A 17,085-nucleotide genomic window follows, 5' to 3' on the forward strand; every position below is an offset into this window, starting at 1 on the left:
GCCTAAGCAAAATAGGCTACAAGGCTGTCTGTGCGTCACAAACACGACTGACCCCCTTACTCGACACGCTCAGTCAAAACCTTCCGTCGCAAATTGTGAAAAACATTGTTGTATGTCATAACAGACGGGATAATAAATTGCATAGGCTACGGTTTATATTGCGTCGCTTTACACATAATGTTAGTTGCATTGATTAAAAACTGTAACAATAATAGTAGCCTACATCGGGTGGCATAGCAGGCTATCTGTTCAAGTCATAGGTGACACCCAAAATGAATGACTTCCCCTGACAAGAGTTCGCGATAGTAAGTGTCTACATTGATGCACGGAAAGAACACAGCCTCCGAATTCGCACATAGAGCTCACAATATCATATCCAAAAAAATTAAACGGATTGGCCAACCTCATCAGCTGTCTCGATTGTGTCACTATAATCCAACTTTTAGACCGTTATAGTCCTCCATACGTTCTTTTTTTAAGCAAACGCCCGAGACAAGTGTGTACAACATACAAAGCGAAACTCATGGCTGACGTAGGCCGTAGGACGTATCTTCTTGAGCGGTCACGGATTGAGATACAGCAAGTTCTCAAGAACACTATTAGGTCTTTAAACATTTACCTAATATTTGTAGTTGCCTTAAAAAAGGAAAAGCAAAGGTGACAGTCCCCCCCCCTCCTATTTTTTTTCTCATCGGATCTGCATCGATCTCAAATATGACATTTCTAAAATCAAATTGACGGAAATCCGTCCTATGACGGAGAACTTTAATCCTTGCTGATCTTCCAGTTATGGAATAACAATTTGGGAGCAATGACAGTGAAAGGGACTAAACTGTTTTATTTCAAATTTTGAAATCTGTTTCAATAGCTTTAACGGAAACCATTTGTGCGGCCGAGCAGCAGACCTCTTTAAGCATGTGAGAACAATCATTGACATTTGAGAGCACTTGTATAAAACAAATGGGTATAAAATGCCTTTGAGTTCACTTTTCCAGTCACTGTTAAAACAAGACACAGACGTCATGTGATCCGAATAAGTAATGTTTTGCCAGTTTACAGTGAAATGATCGATTCTTGTTTATTGGTCCTTAGTGTTTCTTCTTGGCTTTAGGCCCATCAACCTGGTGATGAATAGTCCAATTAGGTCTTTGTGGCACCTCAATTACCCCCCCCCCCCCCCCCCCCCACATACACACACACATATTGAGGTACTGTATGAGGTATTTCCCTGTTACTATGTAACATTATTATGGCCATGGCAGCATTAATGTATTCTGTCAAGAATAAATCAATTCCCCATTTTTTCCAGCCTGGAGAAATGTTTTATATAATAAGAATGTATGAATGGATTAAATAAATAACTGTAGTGACTGATCGAGAAGTTTTCCATTTTCAGAAATATTTGTAAATGATTATAGTTATGGTTATGGGATTTGGCAGACGCCTTTGTCCAAAGTGACACACAAATACAAAACAATATAATACTTACATTTAACAGGGAACAATTTAAAAAGTTGGTCAGACTACATTAAGGAGAATAGCAATAATAAACAACAATATCAATTCAATCAATAGCCTAATGAAAGTTATATTTGGTATGGTAAGGTTATATCACTGTGATAGTTTTCAACATTAATCAAACATCATCCTTTGCCTGCTTTCCATGGAAGGTATTATTTGCACAAAAAACAATTCCCATTCCCAAGACAAAACACAATGAGTAAACAACTTTCAAGTAAAGCCATTAGAAATCACTTTCTAAAAGATGCAATATTCAAAACCACAAGACGCCAGGGAGGTGCAATCCTTGCTACATTATTTATAGCCATTACCATCTTCAAACACTCAGAGGCCAGTTTGAATGCCAAATTAGCGTTTGGTTTATGATTGCAAGGGAGGCCAGGAAATGTTCCACACAGGTCAGACTCTGGAGTGGGAAGCCTCAAGCTGCTGTAACCGGATAGCATCAGACTGTGTATATAGCCGCTGCTGTTTTGAGGAGGTGGTAGAACAGACATGCAGAGCAGAACAGCTCAACAGCGACAGGACTCATAATAGGTAGGTACTGCATATTATTCATTTTACTATTCTATTGTCATAACCGGAATGATTCATATTTATACTGCAACAAGAGTTATTTGATACATCTATAGGGGTCACACTTACTTTGCCTCTCTGAAGTTTATAAATATATTTTAATTGGTGAAGGACTGAATGTGATCAAAAGTTGTCACTGTTTATATGTTGTCTGTTCAATCATTTTGACATGTGATATGCACCATAATATTGTATGTTTATGTAAATGCATACATACTCTTTCAATACTAATATGTTAAAGTATGTTTAAGATGTTTTAGATCTGTGTCAAATAGCATAATCTGGCAAAATATAAGTATGTGCCAGGATAAGAAGAATACAGAAGTTTGTAAGACAAAGACATCAGAGACATCTGTGAAGTAAAGGAAGATATGATGGTGGTTATGATGGAGTGGTTATGAATCTGAACACTGCAGTATACCAGAAGGCTGAGAGTTAGATCAGGGGGCTGACAAAATAGTGTCTCTGAACACTCTCGAAATGAATGTTTTAAAAACAACACAACATCTCTGTGTCCAGATAGATAGATTTTTGTTCCTTTGTTACACAATATGTGTTGAAATAACACAACTTGCATTGAAAACAACACAACTTGTGTTGTTTTTGTTAAACACATCTCTGTGTCCAGATAGGGACAACACATTAGTTTTTAAGAGTGAACAAGGCATTTAACTCCAATTTGCTTCAGGGGGTTCACCAGTAAGGTGTTCTGGAAAAGAGCATCTGCCAAATGACAAATTATGTAGTAATGACACATGCACACCTCCAAGAAATCCTTTTCATAGAACCATTAGGAAAAAAGTCCTCACTCTTGAGAAATGAGAATCTTTTGCCAGTAAGGAGTTAATTTTGTCTGTATTGAAAAATATATAAAGGCCACTGTCAGAAATGATCTAACACTGGCTGATATACTGGAAGTAATTTATATCCAATACGGTCTCAACAACAGCAGTGTAGAGGTGGGGGATTGATATGACAAGGTGTTTATCACAAAGCAAACACAGGCCTTATTGTGTTCCGGACCTTAATGTGCCATTGTGTTAATATTTATTATTTAACTGCGGTTGGTCTTAGAAACAGATCAGTTCCAGTTTAGCAAGAAAAGTAATCACGTTTTGAAACTAAATAAAATATAATGCAACACATTATGTAGGTCTTGCCTGGCAGTAAGTGAACATGTCTTGCCACTAACATGACATTTTTAGGTGTAACTCAGGAACGACAGTGTTAAGAAGCTTTCGGGAGACCAGGCTCTGAGACTGTTCTGTAAGTACAATTTCTGTACGTTTTATATACTAATATTCCTTATAATGAAAAGAAACGTTTAAAAAAAAGAAAAATACTTATTCTGTTAATGATTTTTTGTTGCTGTTATTTTTATGAATTTTCCATTGAAGGAATGAAGGAATTGGCCATAAAATTATACAAAATGTACAGAAATTCTACTGCCAGAAAATGACCAGTATATTTTTTACACAATTTGTTTTACAGGGGTCAATGTAAGAACATTGCTTCTTTATTGCATTGTTCATTGTATTGTTCAACCTCTACATATGGCGTGGTGCATTATCCATATTTAGGAGAACTTTGAATTCGTTTAGACAGCGAAACGGCACATCCTGCTTGCGTATCGATGATGTCATTGCCACACCTCAGCTGCCCTGGACTTGCACTTATAGTATTGCCTAGTTTTCATACATGACATTAGGCCTACCTACGATTACACTCCGTAAGATAAATATCACAACTGGTGCTGCGCAGCGCCGATAGCTTATGACTTGGTGGACTGAACACTGTTTTTCCCGGTGTTTTTTTATGCATTCTAGCTACTGTCAGTGACGCGAGAGAACTTAAGTTATTAGGAAAGTGCGGTGTAAGTTTAGGCTACATTAATTTGTGCGTAGTGCCAGTGTCATTCATTTATTTTACATGTCTTACAACATATATACATGCATTCACAGTCGAGTGAAATCAGATATAAGCATACAAAGACGCTTAGAACTCACGTTAAGCCGATGGTAGCACACTGAATGCGAATGCGCGATTTGATGCAGGCAAAAGTATTGACTGTTACTAACGAGGGTTTTATAGCAATAGTATAAATGTGCAACAGAATAGCCTAGAACTTGGGTAAGCCTTGCGTTTAGTAGCCTAATTGCGGAGAATCTAATGTGAATCACGGACTATCCTAAAACCAAAGAAAGTAAAGGTGATTAGTAGGCCTACCTGCATTAGCCAAATAAAGGACGGGGCTGCACCCTTCACAAACCGTAAAATAAAGTTTATTAGTTTTACAGTTGACAACAGTTGACAGTTCACCATCAGTCCACACAAACAATTCTGGTTTCCTTGCACTAGCCATTTGGTCGTAGCCTATTCTGTCTGTTTGTAAAGCGCAAATTTTGGTGAATTTCTGTAAAGAAACAGTGGCACCTATAGGCCTGGGGTATGAAGTAACGTGTTGAGATGGATCCGTTTGGACGCAAATATTCTTGATGCGGTTTCAGGGAAGACGGAGGAAAAAAAGATCGGTTTCGTACGTGTGGACAGGGCCATAGTCTCCTCCACAAACAGTGTGATAAACTGCATGAGTCATTTATGCTGAGTCATGACAGTAATTGTTTTCAGAGATCAGGAGAAATTAGATCAGACTAAAAGCAAGATAGGCTGCAACTGTATAATTGTGATGACAGTGACCTTTGTGAAGTTGCATATTGATCTCTGAATTAGGAACCTAATCTTGACATGATACGATTCCCAATTCTGTAATGATGTGTGGTTTATATCGATTTTTTCACCTTGGGCTGCTGAGACCCTGGTGTACACATGGGGTCTTATTGACTTTTTTCCGTATAATTAAGAGTCCATGTGCGATAAAGCCAAACATTCACAAATACAATAGTTTTTATAAATACCCTGTTCCTCATTGAAAGGACGTTTCCAATGTCCTCCACCTTCACAATGTGTATCTGTGGGACTGGTGTTTACACAACAGTTTTCATGGAACAGAATTCCCATCAGACACATGGTGAGTTCTCTTGCAGTGACACAAATAATTGTTTTTGTTTTCTTTTTTCAAACAAGAGGTCTTGTCCCATTATAAGTGATGTTAAAAAAAAGAATAGATAATGTTCACAGGGCCCTTTGTTGCTTATGATGAGAACACCTTTGGTAGTGGATGGACAACATCCTGGCCAGTCTTTTTACATGTCTAACTACAGTAATGTTCTCCAAAGGACGAGAAACAATAATGCAATGTGGAAGAGCAGTAATCCAATTTGCTCTCATCTGCCTGACCTCATCCTGAAGACATTTCCTACTGTCTTTCAGCAGCAGCTTTCTCCAGCACCAACACCCTCCCCATGTCAGTCGCCAGGGAGAACAGTTTCTACAAATGTGTGATTGACACAGACGATGCAACCCTGGATTCGGGAAAGGTCTTCGAAGTAAGTGATGCTTGTGAAGTTTTTGCCTGCACTGGAACTGAAGTTACTTTGTACAGAACCAGGAGGTGTCAATGCAAGATATCTGAGAATGTGTACTCATTTTATTAAATTGTGTGCTCATTTGACTAAATTATGGACTCATTTTAGATTGTGCAGACAATTTAATATACTGTGCGCTCCTATAACTAGTTGTGGTCTCATTTTACTAAATTGTGCACTCATCTTACAAAAGATGAGACACAATGAGGCAATTTAATAAAATTAGCACATTATTTAGTAAAATGAATGAAAAAAACACACACACAGACACACACACACACACTCAACCCAAATTAGTGACGCTGTGTTATACTTAACCTCCTATAGCAACAATTATTATAACAAGAACAACTAAAACCTCCATAGATAAATTCACAACTTCACAAATTCACAACTTAAAGCAACACCAAAGAACTTTTCCTCTGTCGCACACACTATTTGTTTATCCAGCACTGGCTTTGGAAATAACAATGTCCACAGACAAGGTAGAATATGTTGCATGATTTTATGAAAGTACGATGTATTGCGACATCAGATGCAAGTCACATTTGTAGTTTCTTATGTGTCATTCCATCGAACTACAGATCCGCTACCCAATCTGGCAAATTTACATAGTGCGGTTATAGCCGATAGAGGGCCGCGAAGCGAATGCAGAAGTGCCGTTCACCCTGTTATGAGTTGATGAACCACTGAAACGATTTTGGAAACATTATTTTAAGGTAGAAAAAACTCTTTGGTGTTGCTTTAACAAATTCAGAAAAAAATATGGATCCTTGCTTTCCTTCCTTTGCTCTTCTCCTCTGATCTTCTCCTGCCGCCCGTCCATTCCACTGCCTAGTGGGCCCATGAGGGGAACACGGCGTGCCTGGAACACCTCATCAGGAAACACCCAAAGTGCCTGGCGGCCAAGGATGACGCTGGCGCCACCCCACTCCACCACGCCACCTCTGGGGGGAGCCTGGAGGTCATCCGGCTGATGGTCAGCACCAGCGGACCGGAGGGTGAGTGCCACATCACGTCGTTTTAATGGTTCTCTCTCTCTCGGTTTCCAATAAAAAGCCATTACCAATCAAATCCCACCGGCCCATGCTGCTGGTGTCTCCCACAAACTGTATTGGATCATTAGGCCGTAATGGGATCCTGGAAGACTGGTGTAATCACATTGAGGACTGTAATCATGTAAATATGACACGCTCATGTTGGGATGGAGACTTGGCTGAGAATTAGCCACACTATAGCTCAAACTAGTGATGGTCAAAATACGCACTCACGCCCTGATGCAAACAACTGAGCAGTCGTGGCCCACTGGTTAGCACTCTGGACTTGTAACCGGAGGGTTGCTGGTTCGAGCCCCGACCAGTGGGCCGCGGCTGAAGTGCCCTTGAGCAAGGCACCGCTCCCCGAGCGCCGCTGTTGTTGCAGGCAGCTCACTGCGCCGGGATTAGTGTGTGCTTCACCTCACTGTGTGTTCACTGTGTGCTGTTTGTGTTTCACTAATTCACCGATTGGGTTAAATGCAGAGACCAAATTTCCCTCACGGGATCAAAAAAGTATATATATATAAAATAATAAAACTGATAAGATGTAGATGAAGACTGGAGATGTGTTTTATAAACTGTTGCTTTTTTAACCTATCTCAGGTTTTCCAACCAAAAAAAAGTGCTTTGCTTTCTGTGTAAATTACACCTGTGTATAGCCTGCACACACCTGTGTTACACCTGCATAACCACATCAGGCGCAGGCAACATGTACAGTAAGTCATGCTACAAGAGGACATGGACAATGATGAGGCAAAGAACTCCTTAATACCAGAATAGTTTTCTCTGGTCATTTTGTTCTTGATTCTTAGGGCCAATCTCAATTCTCTGTTTTACCCCTTCCCCTTCCCCTAGCCCTTGTCCCTCGAAACCGAGTGGCAAGACATGGGTGAAGAATATTCCCCTTGGAAATGAGATACCACTAGCCAACCATAAGGGAGAGCGGGATGATTTAAACACTTGAATTAACATAATTTACAGAGATCGTACCACACTGAAAGCTAATATTTTTGTCACTATAGCAACCTGTCTCCTGTCAAATAGGCTATCATTGCATTTTCAGCTCGGGATAAAACCGTTCAGGAATTATTTCAACAACAGCAGAATGTATGTTCGTTCGCAGCCTACCTTCTGGTCCGGGTGAATGAAACAGGGATGGGGGACAAAATAAACATGCAGTTTGCTATGTAAACATCCCACAACTCCTTCGATATTTTACAATAATATCCAAATGGTCGTTACTTGACATCAGAAGCAATCGCTACCTGTAATAGCCTATGCGAGGAGTCGGCAGCAGTAGGCCTATGCAGCATTCATATCAGACGAGCTGTAAAAAAGTTCAGCGAATTTAGCTGCTGTTAGACTTTACATTTCTGACATGGGATGCTGCCAATTCGCGGGGTATCAGACATGGAAATATGTAAAATGCGAGACATTCGCGCAAATAATGATGTGCTGTTAACATTCACAAAACAGCGATTTTTGAAAACTTCCTCGTGAAGAACAGGACCTTCAATATATGGTCACAAGATTGAATGCAACATAAAACAATTACCATTTTAATTTTAATTTTTACCTTATTTGCCTAATGCCAACATTTCATGTCAATGAATCTCTCGGTGTGCTTATTTTTCCGGTGTGAGCGTTGTATGTTGGGTATTTCTCTTACCCCTCGGTTTCAAGTAAGCTCCCGATCTTACTTGGTTTTAAGGGGTATCTACCCCTTGCCCTTATCCCTACCCTAGATCGAAATGAGAATTGAGATAGCCCTTCGTCTCAAGTGCACGCGCAAAACTAAGGGGAAGGGGTAAAATAGAGAATTGAGATTGGCCCTTAAAGGAGAATTCCGGTGTGATTTTGACCTAAAGTGTTTTGAAACATGATACCGAGTGTGAACGTATGTCTCATAGCCCATCTCGGCTTGTCCCCTGCACTCCGAAATCTGGCGCTAGCCGATGCTACCAACAAGGCGGTCAATGGTGGTGCCTCGGCATCGGCATAGCCATGCAAATAAATCACTGTTTTACACCATTTATGAGGCTCAATGTATCTCCACACTTCATTCGTAGACTTCCGTGGGCCCTGACATTTAAAACGAGACATTGAGAACTTGGAAAAAGCACTGGTAGTTTACTTACAAGACGATTTATACAGACAGTATCTTCTCGAAGTTTAGCGTTTGCAGCCATCTTGAATTTAGTCACGATAAGTCGAGCGACGAGTAAGAATGAACAGGTATGATAAGGGATCAGATTCCAAAAATAATTCCGTGGAAATGCATGGATTCCAGTTGCTGCTACTGGAAGAAACTGTAATCCATGCATCCAGGTCAAAATCACACCGGAATTCTCCTTTAAAGGCTTTTATCTCTTTCTAAAGACATCATCTGTATGTACAGTATTCATATCAGAATGACTATTGCTATGGTGCCTCTCCCCTTTTATATTGCACTTTGTTGCTGACCACAAGAAAACAGGAGATGGATATTGTGTGTTCTACTATCAGTGTTTTTATTTGTTTCCTGCACTGCACTGCAGCGTAACCACACTGTTTTTAGCCTACATCATGGGTACTACCAGGTGGGTTTCCCCCAGTTGATCAAAAATGAAAGAGCAGGGAGGGGGGTGTCACATGAAGCTAATGGAGAACAGGAGGTCTGACCTTCCCCATACAGAAACACAATGACACACATACTTAGCTCAAGTAATCATCGCAGCACAATGAAATACAGTAACCGTAGAGCAAAGTATTTTTTTTACTGTTAACACCACTGAGTGCTCCCCTAAAGTAATCTTCAGTTAGGGACGAGATAAAAGCATACCGACTCTCTCTCTCTCTCTCTCTCTCACACACATGCACGGAAGCAGAGAAGCGAGGAAATGTTCGCACCAGGAAATAATGACTCAAGCGAGGTGATAAGGTGAAGGAGAGAACCTCCCCCATCCACTGATGGAAACCCCCCTCCTCTCCCCGTTTCCCCCACCACCTCCATCACTATCCCCCTCCCCTTCCCATCCTCATCATCATCACACAGCGCTGCACCTCTGTCACGACAGTAGCACATGGGCTTGTGAATGAGTGTGATAATGGCTGTGAGGGTATACAGTAATCTTCCCAGGGCCGAGAGCTGACGGTGGACATCTTTTTTTCCACCATTATCTCATCGAGTCTCAGTAGAGACAGTGACGGTGACTTGTGATCCAACTGGTGAGGTGTTAGGACGGGAGCACAGAGAAAATTGACTAGTCTGGCTATCACCAGACCAAGCTCAATCTTTTAAGATTGAACATTAGTCTGGGGAGTCTGCTGTATTTATTTACTGCACAAGAGATGTGATCAATTGGCATAGTTCAAATGACTCTGTACGCTTTAACCAATCAGACCAACGATCCGGGTTCGGCAGGTTTGTGATTGGTCCCCGTAGATTTGCAACGGAAGCAGGATAGAAAAAATTTACAGGTTTCCAGCCTCAGTTGCAGGGCGAAATCAAATCACCGGCAGATCGGGGGCCTCATGTACAAAGACTTGCGTGGATTTCATACTAAAACATTGCGTACGTGCAAACCTGAAAAGTAGCCTACGCACAAAAAAAACTTGATGTATGAAACTGTGCGTACGCAGCATTCCACGCAGCTTTTCTTTGTACATGCCAATTAACGTGAAATTAAGCGTACATGCACGAGCATTACACTCCACCCTCTCTCCTCCCTCAATCACACTCATTTTAATATGCTAACTAGAAGGCCACTCGAGAGCGCAGACCTCCGCGAAGACAAAATGGCCTATCCCGCAATATTAATAATCATCAAATTAATAAAAAAAAGTGCGAATGCGAGGTAGAAGTGTTTATCCGACGAAATGGCAAGAATCTTACGTCTTTATCATCTGTAATTAATAACAAACAAAAAACAGTAGTGGCAGAGCGTAGCACTAGCAGTGGCAGCTATAGAGTCAGAGACTGTGGCAGAATTATTGGTCAGTCTGCAAGTAGGTGACAGGGTTCGCATAACTGGGTTTGATGCATTTGAACCATTACAACACAATTAATTAAAAAAAAAAACATTAAATCAATCGTGTCCAAGTAGGCTACCACGCATCGCGCACTCGAGGTGGAATCGTTGAAAAGTTGATCCAGGCCACATCGCCACAACATTACGATTTCTGGATCATATCCCTATATTTGCACACAAGTGTGACAACAATAATGCGAATGCTTACTCGAGGAAAGTCAAAGTATCCTATGCAGTCAATCACACTAAGGGAAATAGCTTATATTCGCGCTTATTATAGTCAGCCTATCTATTCACATGCATGATCCTGTCCCATATGTATTTCTTTCAAATGAAAACTATCGGATAGCCTATATGAAGGGAAAACACTCGGCACATTTTAAGGCATGGGCAAATGCGTGAAGCCGACCCCATTTGTTTTGTGGAAAGCTCTTCAAAATCTGAAATGTTTGATAAGCCAGTCATCAACAATCGTGTAACCAAATATCGGCGCTGTGTAGGCTAGGTTTCACATTCCCTTTTAATTCTGAACCTCTAATAAGTCTACAGTTGTCATTAGATAGGTTGTTGCATAACTTAGTAGAATTTGCGCATGTTGTATGTCCATTTAAATATACACAAAGGCCTACTTTCGAAACCCACGTTTCACAATATACTGTGCAAATAAAGGCCTAGACTCACGATCAACTAATGTTGTTGCGCTGCATTGCCTCTAAGTGTCGCCAACTGACGATACACATTGGAAATGTGCGTACGCCAGACATGAAGTTTGCGTGGAGGACCGCACATTCTCACGTTCAAGTCAGTCTTCGTACATCCGGACGTGAGCGTGAGAAGTGACGTACGCAGCATTTTTGTGCGTACGCAAGCTTTGTACATGAGGTTTACCCAGTCTAAGAATGGGCCTATACAGAAAAGCACTGCACTGCAGAGCTAGCCTAGGAACACCCAGCCCTTTACAATTGTAGGTCTGGAAGTGGGTCTGGAAAAAGTTAATTGACTTACGACTTCCAACAGTGGTGTAACTAGCAGTGAAATTCAACTTAAATTGGTACATTAACTCTTACCAAATCGTTTCAAAAGTGTAGCAATTTGGTCAATGAAGTTTTAGTTGTTAACTCAATTCCAAAGAAATTCATGTCCATACCTAGCCTGACGAGCCAGACCCACATTAAAATGTAGTATAGGGTCTGGGCACTCACCGTTCGCAGTGCTCAGTCCGAGGGGCGGGATAATCGGTTGTCTTTCAAATTCCCTCTGCACGCAATAGGACAGCGCTATGAGTCCCATGCGTTTCCCACCAGCGGAGCTAGTTGGCTAGTTCAAACTTTTGCCAACTTAATAAAAGCTTAACTCGTGTCATACTGTTCGCCAACAGCAACATCTTATTTGTTTTCAAGTAGCAGGGAATTCAAGCAAAACTCGTTGCAACTCTGCCTTCAATCATTATGTTAAGCCTGCCTAACGACTCTATACACAATTTGATTGGCCTTTTTGATCCCCACCTCCAGGACTGAACATGTGTGATGGTCAGGGCAATACGCCGCTGCACTGGGCCGTGGAGAAGCACGTTGGGGACAGCTGTGCACTCCTGCTGGACCTGGGTGCCAACCCCAACGTCCTCAATGCCGCCCTCATGTCTCCTCTACACCTGGCCATCAGCAAGGGACACAACGACATGGTGGAGGTCAGTGACTGCAATGAGTGCTTTGCTTCAGCCCAGTTTAGCCTTATTTAATCGCATGTGTATCAAAATCAAACCCCAAAGAGGCCATGTGAATTAGTACACACAAGCAATACAGACACTATTAAAGCAATATACAATAGAGAATATATACAATATAGACAACAAATACAGTATAGACAATACATACTATACACAAATGTACACATTATGCAAGTAATATACAGTTGTTAACGAGTCAAACAATGTATAAAGCATATAGCGTAGAGTATACGTATGTATGCAAACTTGGGAGTGTGTATGTGAGTGGCAATGATTACAATGGTGAGGTAAAATTTGTATACAAACTCAGGGTGAACAAGATCCAACTTTTGAAAGACTATTGAAAATCCAGGATAAAATGAACACCAGTCCATGACATTTATTTTACAATTTTTCACCAAATCACATTATTTTATATTATGTGGGCCAATCTAATTTGTGTTGGCTTGATGGAAAGCACAGGGATTTACCGAAGAGTGGATGGGAAGCCAACAACATAGAGGGGAACAAAGAGAGAAATAAATAAAAAAATAAAAAAGAGAGAGAGAGAGAGAGAGAGAGAGAGAGAGAGAGAGAGAGAAGGCAGCCATGTTTGGTACAATTACAGTCCATCAGTGACTTGTCTTCAGACTGTGAACTCTCATCTCACTCTGCCAAAGCCATATCTGGAGCCATGACACTAAAAGCCCCCAGGCAGCAGCTCAACTCTGGAACGAATCCAAGCTGTAGGTCCATGCCAGACCAGGCCACCAGGACACCAGCCTACTGGAGTACCTTACACGTTTATGCTCTGTTAACATTTAGGTGTTTTACACCTATACACTTTTAAAATGAGGGTTCTGGTGTCCCTTTTGAGGTACTCTGACTTGGAAGTTGCCCACTGTTCTGGATGAGATTGATTATGTTAAAACCTAGCAATAAGGATCATTAAAGGGGTGGTTCAGGATTTTGGACATAGGACCTCATTTCCAAGTAAGCAAGTGTGATATTTATCAGTGGAGACCGTTTTCAACACGTTTCATCCAGTCCTTCTAATTGCAGAGTTCGCAGGTGCTAGGCTAGCGCAAGTCAACGGTATGTGCTAGCTTGCCACTAAAAACAGTCTTACCCACTCCAAAGTACACCCGAGGCAAATAAATTATAACGCCAGACTATCGATGTAAATGTCTGTTTTGATAGTGTTATTTCTAACGTTATTCTATCCTTGCATTTCAACGATCGCATTACATTTTGAGGGACTAGTTTCTTAGCAGCGGCGGAATTATACTTGCTCCGGTTAGTAGTACTGCGCCGAAAAGTAAACAGTAAAGCGCACTCCAATGGGGATACCTAGTAGTAGCCTTGGTAATATCAGTCCGCCGCTGAGATGCAAAATGACTACTACCAACTTCAGGGACCAAAGTATAACTATTGCAACGCGATGCGAGGGTAGTTGTATTTCTCACACTATTCTATCAACACAGACATTTACATCGATTGTCTGGAATTTGCCTCGGGTGTACTTTGGAGTGGGTAAGACTGTCTTTAGTGGCAAGCTAGCACATACCGTTGACTTGCGCTAGCCTAGCACCTGCGAACTCTGCAATTAGAAGGACTGGATGAAACGTGTTGAAAACGGTCTCCACTGATAAATACCACACTTGCTTACTTGGAAATGAGGTCTTATGTCCAAAATCCTGAACCACCCCTTTAAAACCCAAACATTTGGTTTGGATGAGAGTGTCTAACCCTTAAAATCCAAAGTATGTTGAAATAAAACTTGTTTAAATCATATGTTCAAACAAGTTGTGTTCATACTGTATATGTTTCCTTTCTGGGTCTACAGTCAGATTATACCCTTGGTACAGTTTAGAGTTATCCTTGAAAAAATATCTTATGTAAAAGATGCAGATGGAAGCAGAAAACAAAACATAGTTTGATAAATGTGCTTCACCTTTTAAACAGCATTTATTTAGGATGTTGCAGTTTTACTCCTCAAGCAATCAATGAAACTGAAACAGCGGTGACTTGGAGAAATGGAGAAATATTGGATGTTTTTCGCTCCCTGGAGTGAACACAGGTGTGTGATGTTTTTACTCCTGAGATCGATGGCAGGTGTTTGATCTCTCACTTCTCTCCTTACAGCTCCTGTTGTCCTTCAGTGTCACAGATGTAAACCTGGAGGGAGACCTGGGGAACACACCTGTCATGCTGGCCTGCTCCAACAACAACTGCCAGGCCCTAAACATACTGGTGAGAGCAAAAAGACAAAAAACTAACCAATGAAAAATAAAAGAGTGTGAAGATGTGCAGGGATTCAGGAAGTGAGGGAAGTACTGTGTAGGAGGATTATAAAAGAATCTTCTCACCAGGTTCCGATCTAAGGTCTCATTTTATGAACCTTCGCACCAGCTTCCTGGAGCTAAGGTTTCGTTTTATTAACCTCACCAGTGATGGGCAGTAGCGTACTATTTTTAGCGATGCTATAGCTTAACTAAATTTCTTAGTAGCTTGGTAGTAGCGTAACTATTTTCTGAAGCAGTATAGCTTTTCAATAGCTAAGCTGTTTTTTTGGCCATGTACAGTAGTGCATTTTCCAGAACATTTGGAGCTCACAGTAGAGTTTCCTTCTGGCCGCCCATACATGCAAGTTCAATTTTATTCAATAGATCTGACAAACATGACACATTTGTCCAACTAAATCTGAGAAGAGAAGGGCATTGGTCCTTTTTTTCACTGTTTGTCTGGGAAACATTTAGGCTACCCTACAATTTAGTAAAATGTGCACATGTTTTCTGGATATATACATACAAAAAATATGTTGCATTTCTAGGGTTCCGTAGTGAGAGTAACAATCAAGGGTTATTATTTTTTAAATGAACATATGTTATAGCCTACATGTGTAAATAAAGGTAACTTAGTTACTGTATCTGTTTGAGTTATATTGGCTAGGTCATTCAAATAGCACTGACTTGGCGTGAAGCTGGTTCACTTTTTTTGTTAATTGTTAATGTTAATTTTCTATAAAAATACAAAGTAGCTTCTGATGTAGTAAACTACTTTTGCGAAGTATATGTAACTTAGCAAGCTGCATTTTGTCTAAAGGAAGCTTTTGTGTAGTTAAGCTTCAATTTATATAGGGTAACTGGTAGCTTAGCTCACTACATTTTCTAAGTAGCTTGCCCATAACTGCTTCTCCCCAGCTTCCTGAAGCGAAGGTCTTGTTTTATGAATGTCAATAGCATGTAATCTGTGAAAGGCAAAATGATGGTGTCGAAATATCTGTTTTTTCCCCCCCTTGTACACTTATCGAAAGTACTAGCAATACATATATGATGCATAAATGAGTTACAATAAAGACATACATACATGTATGGGGGTGGTGGTAGTGCAGTGGTTGAAGAGATGGGCTATCATGCAATAGCCAGAAAGCTTCAATTCCCGACTTTTACTGCCCTTGAGCAAGGGCAAGGCACTTAACTCTGAGTTGCTCCGGGGACAGTGACCCTTGTAGTTGACATATGTAAGTTGTTTGGATAGAAGTGTCTGCTAAATGAATGAATAATTGAAATATTTAAATATATTTAAAAATATCAATGAAGTCAGTTTAAACAGCTGTCATGCACTGCACCTGTTAGAGTGGGTGACTATGTAAAGCAGATGTCTCACGAGATGACTCAAAAATACACACAGTCTGATAAACACTTATTTGTTTAGGTGCAAAAATGACCTCAATCAGACATATGCACTGTTTTCATCATTTAATTTTAGTAAGTAATTAAAAGTAGTTTAAGTAAGTTTTAAAGCTGATATAGGCCCTTTCCAAAGGTGCAAAGCAGTAGACCTCCAATATACTGTTGTGTACTGTATATGTATAAGTTGTGTGTACACATGTTAACTACTCTCTACTGCAACAAGGTCTCTCTCTTTTTCTCTCTCTCCCTTTGCATTTAAGACATGTTAGGTATCAACTGTGCATTAAACGTTTGTAAGATGTAGTACTGATTTAAAGAACATCTCTCTCTCTCTCTTTCTTTCTCTCTCTCTCTCTCAGTTTAAGTATGGTGCAAAATTGTGCTCCCAGAATAAGCTGGGCCACTATGCTATCCATGCAGTGACTTTTAATGGGTCCAAGGAAGCCATGGAAGTGATTATAAAGAAAGGTATTGTTTTGAGCTATTTACTCTCATTGATGTGAACTATTTACTCTCTTCAGTGTATACAACTTGGGAGGTCTGCTGTGTTTTCAAATATTTTGATTTGTGAGTCCAAACTTCTCCATGTTATCACAGATGGAAAATTCCAGTTTGTAGTTTGAACACTAGTTTGGACTGACGCAGGTGCAGTAAGTCACAGCTTTCTGTCATGTGGGCAAAAACATACAAGCTGTGTTTTCATTTGAAGACACGACATTGCATGTCAAATCAGTATTTTTGCATTGTCATCAGTCAATGACTGGTCACTTGCATACATACTCAGATGTGATGGTAATACACCAAGGAAGAGACAATATTCACATAAAGAGCCACCAGCTGCTCTAACTAATCAAACAAATAGTCAGGGTTTTAATATCCTCCCAGGTTGACGAGATGGTGTTGATCACCCCAGTTTACGTGGACACTGACCCAGACCTTAATTAATTCTAACCTGCCAATACAGAGCAGACTGACACAGGGGAACTGGGATGCGCCCCATGCAGAACAGTGGCACACTGCAAAATCATAATATTCCCCCTTATATCTGAGGACATA

At 40.6% G+C, this 17,085-nt stretch overlaps 1 protein-coding gene across 1 annotated transcript in view; it reads left to right on the plus strand.

The window, feature by feature from the left end:
* Positions 1-2,026: 2,026 nt before the first annotated feature.
* The window catches only part of trpa1b (transient receptor potential cation channel, subfamily A, member 1b), a 33,569-nt gene continuing 18,510 nt past the window's right edge, over positions 2,027-17,085 (plus strand). The window contains exons 1-7 of the mRNA XM_076291323.1: positions 2,027-2,058; positions 3,303-3,363; positions 5,428-5,543; positions 6,421-6,583; positions 12,141-12,316; positions 14,480-14,587; positions 16,389-16,497. Of these exons, the coding sequence (XP_076147438.1) occupies positions 5,460-5,543; positions 6,421-6,583; positions 12,141-12,316; positions 14,480-14,587; positions 16,389-16,497 (640 nt within the window). The 5' untranslated portion in view covers positions 2,027-2,058; positions 3,303-3,363; positions 5,428-5,459. The remainder of the gene's footprint in view (positions 2,059-3,302; positions 3,364-5,427; positions 5,544-6,420; positions 6,584-12,140; positions 12,317-14,479; positions 14,588-16,388; positions 16,498-17,085) is intronic.

The sequence above is a fragment of the Alosa pseudoharengus genome, unplaced genomic scaffold, assembly GCF_046254945.1.
Source record: "Alosa pseudoharengus isolate Yale_2024_CS ecotype anadromous, Long Island Sound unplaced genomic scaffold, YU_APseudo_1.1 YU_APseudo_1.1_scf_18, whole genome shotgun sequence".
Classification (NCBI taxonomy): Eukaryota; Metazoa; Chordata; class Actinopteri; order Clupeiformes; family Clupeidae; genus Alosa; species Alosa pseudoharengus.